This window comes from Rasamsonia emersonii (assembly GCF_000968595.1).
Source record: "Rasamsonia emersonii CBS 393.64 chromosome Unknown ctg1118621760767, whole genome shotgun sequence".
Classification (NCBI taxonomy): Eukaryota; Fungi; Ascomycota; class Eurotiomycetes; order Eurotiales; family Trichocomaceae; genus Rasamsonia; species Rasamsonia emersonii.
Genome location: NW_013562747.1, coordinates 1 through 7,292, shown reverse-complemented (window position 1 = coordinate 7,292; position 7,292 = coordinate 1). Strand labels below are relative to the sequence as shown.

At 54.2% G+C, this 7,292-nt stretch overlaps 2 protein-coding genes across 2 annotated transcripts; both read right to left on the bottom strand.

Annotated features, from left to right (window-relative positions):
* Positions 1 to 2: 2 nt before the first annotated feature.
* On the bottom strand, positions 3 to 1,138 carry T310_8488 (uncharacterized protein; the record flags this gene model as incomplete). Its single annotated transcript, XM_013468734.1, has 3 exons — positions 3 to 94; positions 156 to 627; positions 683 to 1,138. Coding segments are annotated over 3 exons (1,020 nt in total), but the record flags the coding sequence as incomplete, so codon positions are not given.
* A 3,681-nt stretch (positions 1,139 to 4,819) lies between these two features.
* Positions 4,820 to 6,834, bottom strand: T310_8487 (Sulfate transporter family protein; the record flags this gene model as incomplete). Its single annotated transcript, XM_013468733.1, has 4 exons — positions 4,820 to 4,844; positions 4,921 to 6,104; positions 6,449 to 6,648; positions 6,702 to 6,834. The coding sequence occupies 4 exons, from the start codon at positions 6,832 to 6,834 to the stop codon at positions 4,820 to 4,822; spliced, it is 1,542 nt and encodes a 513-aa protein (XP_013324187.1).
* Positions 6,835 to 7,292: the final 458 nt, after the last annotated feature.

Here is a 7,292-nt window from a genome sequence, read left to right as displayed (position 1 = left end):
GCCTTCTTCTCCTCCTTCTTGTCCTCCTCCTTCTTTTCTTCCTTCTTGTCTTCAGTCGCCTCAGCAGCAGGGGCCTCGGTGGCGGCGCCAGAGGCTTATATCGAATGTCAGCTAACCTAAAGCACGACGGTCGAACACGTCTTGGGTTGACTTACCCTCAGCGTTGGTCTCAGCAGCAGCAGCAGGCTCAGCAGCAGCAGCAGCCTCCTCAGTCTTGGCCTCCGCGGCGGGCTCCTCCTTGGGGGCCTCCTCCTTCGCCTCCTTCTTCTCCTCAGCATCCTTCTTTCCAAGGATGGTACCGAAGATGCTGGCACGCTTGCGAGACTGAGAGCGGCTCTTGGCGTTGGCCTTGTCCTCGGCAGCCGGGGCGGACTCGTCCTTAGCAGGCTCCTTGGCCTTCTCAGCCTTCTTCTCGGCAGGCTTGCTGAACTTCTCGAGCTCAGCCTTGTAGGCCTCGCTGGCGGTCACGGTTTCCTTCTCAGCGTTGGCCTCCGCGGTCTTGGCCTCGATAGCGGCCAGCCAGCTGTCGCGCTCGGTGGTGTTGCTGGCCTGGAAGGCGTGCTTCTGGCCGTTAACCTTGAAAGAGAACTCGTTGGAGCCCTCCTTGGTCACATCGGTGACCTCAGACTACTGGTTGTCAGCCTTCGTTTTTCGAATCGGTTGATCACCATCTGAAACTCACCAGATTGAAGATGCCAGCGGGAGTAGCCTTGTCCTCAGCACGCTTGGCGAAGAAAAGCAGGCCCTTGCCGGTCTGGGTGGCCCAGGCGGCAGTGGAGGGAGCGGCAGCGGCGGCGGACAGGTTCTTGGCCTCGACGGCCTCGTCGCTGAAGTAGAAATAGCGCTTGGAGAAGCGCAGGCTCTTCACGAGACCAGGCGCCTTGTAACCGAGCACTCCATCAGTAGCCGGAGTGACCTCCTTGTTCTCCTTGGCGGCCTCCTCCTTGGCCGGCTCCGCAGCGGCTTCCGTGGTTTCGGCAGGGGCAGCCGCAGACTCGGCCGCGGGCTCGCTGGTCTCCGCGGGAGTCTCCTTGGGAGCTTCGGCGGCAGGAGCGTCCGCAGCAGCAGGCTCGGCCGCAGGAGTCTCAGCAGGAGCAGCCGCGGGGGTCTCCTCAACAGGCTTCTGGGCGTCAGACATCTTGTTGGATGGTATTAGGAATAGGTATTAAGTAGTAAAGGTGTAGTCGATTAGGCGATTGACTAAAAAAAACACAGGGAGCACTCGCAGGCAGCGAGGACTGGGTATCACGATAGCAGGGTATCAGGAGGGGGGGGGGGGTATCTCAACAAGAAGCGAAAAAGACAAAGAGACGCGCGAGCACGGGGCCAGGGCGACTCGGGGTATCACAACAAAAGAGAAGCCTGGGACGGCCGGCACAGCTGCAGCGAAGGGTAGAGCAGGATTGGGAGTGAGAGCGAGAACAGGAAGAGGAAGAGGAGAAGAAAAAAGAGGCAGACAGGAGGGAGCGGGCGAAGAAAAAGAACGGGGGCTGGGCGGGGCGTGCAGTGGTGAGGGCAGGGAGGGAAGGAGAAGAGCCACCCAGGGGGCCGCGGTGGGCGCTAGCCGGCCCTAGACGGGGGCCTGGGTCGGCGATCCGGTGGCCAGCAGCTCGCCGGCGCAGCGCAGGTCAGGGATCAGGAGACGCGGGCCTGTCTGGGCGCTGCGGTGGGCCAGCGCCAGGGCCACCAGCCTGTAATTACTGTACCGAGTAGAACGAGTACAGTCTCGTCGCTAACGTAGGAACCGTCTTGATTGCGCAGCGACCGCTTCGTTCGACACGCTGTTTCCACCGTGTTGCGCGTCGCGGCTCTGGTCTCGTGTTGCTGGTGTCACTGAAAAGCCTGAAATGAAAACCCAGCATGGCATGGTATCTAGGTAGTCCCCAGCTTGCTGAGGTATCATTTCTACGCGAAGCTTGTTCCATGGTTCAGCGTCGGGTTATTCCCGCTAGCTAAGAATAGCGCCTTGTGAGGAATCATGGCATCAGGAGGGAGGAGCCACAGCATCACCACGCGTCTTTCAAGTTTCATCAAGCTGGCAGGGTGATGACAGTACGGAGTACTATGGCCACTGCCATCGCCATCATCGTATGTTCTGCCTCTTGCCATCCAGACCTGGTATTATCACTCTGTACTCCGTAGATCTCGTTCCCAATCCGATGGATGCGTGGTTATCGTCGATGGGCGCAATGGTCACCTGCTCCGGGTTCCAAGGTTTGATAAGGAGCCTGTTCCAAGCGACGACGGATTCTGCATGTCATCGACGTCACGGGACGAGTGCCTGCGCCAGTCGACACTCTGCTTTTATATCGCCTGCTCGCACGCTGCTCAGTGGATGGCTACAAACAAGCACCTTATCGCAGACGACCCGATTCCATCGGGTTCGCTGTGCGAGAGGCTGTCGCCATCCTGACTCGATCTCGCGCTGGCGACGAATCTGCGGCCGCTGTGCAGCACGCGTCCATGTCGCCCGGGGCGCATGACCGTTTCAAGCTGCCCTATCCAACCAGCTCGCCCGTCCCCGTGCCGACTCCGGCCCCAGCGAGCAGAGATACTACTACTAATTACTAGCCCAGATGAATCCTCCGTCCTGGCAGGCCGTGCTTGCCATGCAGCATCCATGGATCTCGTTCGTCGAATCCTGATTTGGAGTATTCTCGAGAGCACGCGACCTCAGATTGCAATTTGCATCGTTTGTCTGTTTTTTCTCCTTCCACCGTTCTCCCGCCATTTTTCCCGTTCGTAAGTAACGTCGTGTACCGTACAGTACATACAGACTGCCGAGCAGGACTGGTAATACCGCCCAGAGGGTTTATTGGGTATGACTCCGGCGCACTGGGCACTCTGCGCCCCGGCACGCCATCGCCCATTTCGCGACCACGGCCGGCACTTGCAACTGAATCTGGGGGCTTTTTTTTTACGCGCCGTGACGGTGAATTCCGTGATCTGATTTTATCGAGTGCAACAGTTGCTCTCCGAGGTCGGGTCTGGTGCGGATCGCCATCGGGATTCGCTGGGGCGTCGTCGCGAGCTCCCCACACGTCTAGCACGGAACTATTGACTCGGCCCAGGACGCCCGCTGACTGGGCAGCCCTACGGCTCCCTGAATGGGTCTTCGCGTCGGTGGTCCAAGGTTAGGCCTGCTGTTTACTATGGAGCATCCCGTCAGCAGGCTGTGCCATCAACAACCCTCTTTTTTTGCACCGGGACAGCGAAGCGCCCATCGTTTGTCTTTTTTTTTTCACGAAGACGCTGAATGAATGGCAGCTCCGGGAGCTTCCCCGACCAGCCCCCGCCGTTGCACCATGTGCGCGCGTGTGTGTCATCGCCCATCGCACGCCCCTTTCTTACTGGTGGCTGCCAGCTCTCGCCCAGCGCGCCGATCCACTGATCGCATCCCCCTTTCGCCTGTTTGGGCAAGCCCCCCGGCACTGCTTGGCGGCCACCTGAGCCGTGCGGACCAATAAGGCGCTGCTAGCGGCCAGCAGAGCTGTGCTGCACGGCCAATCAGCCAGCTGCAGAGCTGATGCAACGGACGATCCTCGGACCCACTGCAAGCGAGCAATCATTTATGTTAATTAGTACTAGCCCGTTTGAAGTTTCCGACTCGACAAGGGATCCCTGAAAAGGACAATCCCAGACGTCCCTCTGTGCGACTGCAGTCTGGACCAGACGACTCGACAGGAGGGAGTGGTAGAAGAGCCGTAACCCTGTGGGCTTTTAATAATAATACTAGCCATTAGCTCGCTGTGTCTCACTCATAATCTGATTATTATTCTGAAATTATTATTCTTGTCAGACGAACTAACACTATTACACAAGGTTACAATGGCCAACCCAAACCACCAGCAAAAGTAAAACAGAAAGAAGATCTGATGATCCGTGAGCAGCACTACTACTAGCAGTAGCAGATCTCCGCCCGGCATCTATTAACTAGAAACTCTAGAAACTTTTTTTTTCTTTTTACTTTCCCTGCCCTGTCCTTCCCTGCCCTGGTAACCGTGACCCTGAGTCTGACTATTACTCCGTAACTGACTAACGAAAAATTGCGGTGAGAACGGGCCTTGTAAATAATAATAATCGGCAGCCATCATCATTAAACAACAAGCCCTGGAGAGCTGAAAGGCTGAAAGCTTGCAACAATTATTAAAAGAAAATTATGATTGACCTCCCTCCCCGAATATTAAAAATAATAATCGGAGCCAAACAAAACAAAAAGTCGACACTCGACAGTAGAGTGAGAGTACACTGCCTACCAAATGAATTCAATTAATTACGGAGTTCTTTTAAGAATTAATTAATGGAATATCATGTGGCTGGCCGTCACCCGGTCAGCTTGGCCTGTCATATACGGAGTAGTATTCTCCGTAGATTTTGACTTTGGCAACCTGTGGGGAGCCCATTAGTAATCAGGGGAAAACCGGGCGCCCAGACGACTACGGAGTATTCGCATGGTTTTCTTTTGTTAAAGTTGTCGAGCACAGACTCCAAAAAAAAACAACAAAGCAATTGACAAAGAGACAGTACAGAGTACAGAGTATACTATCGAATGAGAGACAAAAACTGTAAATGTACTGTGTACATACATTGTAAATTGCTGAAAATGCACAGAAAGCCGCCAAACAGACACGTAAAAAAAAACACTAGTGCCGCCCTAGATCATCTCCTATCGTCGTCACTCGTCGTATCCAATCATCTACATGTCCTTCATTATTCACAAGGTTTAAAGTTGAACAAGATCAAGCTCCAGCAGTCATATACTCCGTATACTCCGTATACTCTGTAGATCAGACAATATACAAACGGCGGATCCGCTTCGCTAACCGGCCACCGTAAGAACGTGCCTGTCACCGGGTTGTTAGCTGGAGTCAACACTGCTAGAGCTATACAAGCGGGACAATGTATAGCAGGATTACTCACGATGTGATGCTATCCATCCGCTCCGCCGTCAGCTTGAGCGTAACCATCAGCAGCTCTTGCGCAATCTCCGGCTCTCGCGCCTTCAGTTCTTCCCACTTCTCCGTTCCCAGACACCACGCCACGCAGTCCTGCTCGACCTTCACCGTCGCCGTGCGAGGTGTCCCTCCGAAAAACGGCAGCTCCCCGCAGGGCCGTCCGGCTACGATGAGCTCCGAATACCGTCCTTGCGGCATCTCGTATTCTGCCCGGAGCATGCCCGACTCGAGCAGGTAGAACTTCGTCGGCTGATCCCCCTCATGGTACAGGATGCAGCCCGCCGGATAGGTCTCCCGGGTGAAATAAGAGCATGCGGGGAACCAAAAGTCCTCGTTCTTCGACGTCATATCCCGAAACATTTGCAACAGGAGCGGGAGCGGTTGTCGATAGGTCATCCATTTCGGAGGAATCCTGACAGCAGTCTCATCCTCCTGCAGCGTGTTCAGGGCAAGTTGCTGAAGGTAATGTCGTCGAGGGGAGTTTCCGAATGTGTCCGTGGCCAGTGTTGGGCCTTGGCCTTGTCCTGTGGGAACATCCACAAACTGCGCACGTTCGTTGATCCTCTTGGATAGAGCCTCCTTGCCATTGTAGAAGATCTTCAGGTACTCGTTCTCACAGAACTCGAGGGCCGAATTGAGGTCCTCGAAAATCTGCACCGGATTCGCATCTTCAAAAAGCCCCACGTTTTGCAAGCTCCTCCCGACATCTCCCTCAACGTCGAGTCCGGATATTATTGCCTGAACGTTTCGCTTGGCGAGGATCCTGTTGATGCGTGTCAACGCTTCAGCGGCCGAAAAGTCTAAACCGTTCACTCGGGAAAAGTCCAGGACCAAGAAGCGAATGGGACGCCTTGAGAATGCTTCGTCCTCGATGAGACCGCGCACTGTGTTCTCAACCTTGACGATCGTTCCAAAGAACAGGAATCCGGACAGCTTGATAATCAGCGTCTGCCGTCCTGCATCTCTCAGGAATCGTTGTTGAACCGGGGGCCGTCTGACTGTCGAGCCTGCAAACTCGCCAGAATAGACCGCCCTGATGGCAGACTTGCGAGAAGTCTGGACAACAAAGTTGACGCAGGCAAGGACGATCCCCACAAAAATGCCAATCACGAAATCCCAGGCTCCCATAGTCACCACTATGATCACAACCTAGATAACAGTCAGAACACGTCAAAACTCTCAGGGGACAGGATGGCGTATACCGTCAGATACTCCAGCTTATTCAGCTTGCCCCATGTATCGACCAAGGCCTCTTCCATCAATTCGATGCCCAGCATGAAGATAAGGGCCCCAACCACCATGATTGGTATAAATCCTATGATGACTGGCCCCACCACCAGGATCCCTGCAGTCGCGACAGCTAGCATGATGCCTGCTAGTCTCGAATTGCCCCCACTATCAATGAATAGCAAGCTATTCGTGTACACGAGATAGTTCTGGTGTCTTGTCAGCATGCTATTTCATATTCCATCTCAGTTATCTAGGCTCCTTACTTGTATACTACCCGCCAAACCCGACAGGACATTGGTGATCCCATGAGCGATGAGCTCCCGGTCGACATTAAGGTTGTCTTCACCAGTGGAAATCCCCAGGGCTGGAACGTTGATCGGGACGTGGAGAACACCGAAAAAGGTGAGGGCAAACATGGCCGGAACGGTGTCGGCAAGTGCGGGCCAGTTGACGGCAGAAAAATCTGCCTCAGTGAGAAACAATGGTCTTCGGGAAAATCAAACCAAATTGACTTACCATACAGTGTATAAAAGTGGTACCATGGGTTCGAGGATGAAGGAGCAGCAAAAACCCAGCCGCTGTCACGTAGGGTATCCAATGGAATCCGACAAATCAACTTGACTATATAGAACACCGCCGCCACAAGCATGAAGTAACCACCCACGAGGAAGTTCGATTTAACAAATCGCTTCAAAATAAGGAGACCAACCGCAAGAAACAAGGGTATCGTCCAGAGGAACACGGTGTCAAGTTGGAAGAGCTTGCGGAGGGCCGCAAGGTTATATTCAAGATTGCCTGGAAGTCGTGCAGAGACTTCGACTCCTGTGGCTATGAGAAACCAGCCAACACCGCCAATACAACCAATCAAAATATGTCGGGGGAAAAATCCAATAAGGGACCCCAACTTGCAGGCACCCATGAGAAAGAAGACCGTTCCAGTCAGAACGGAGCTCACGGCGAAAGAGAGTATGGTCGTCGCAAGTACCGATCGTGGGTTGTCCTCACCGACCCGGTTGAGGATCATGAATGCCATTTTATGAAAAAAGGGAACGACTTCGATCATCTCGCTACCTATCCCGCCCTTGAAGATCGATGCTCCGAATGAGA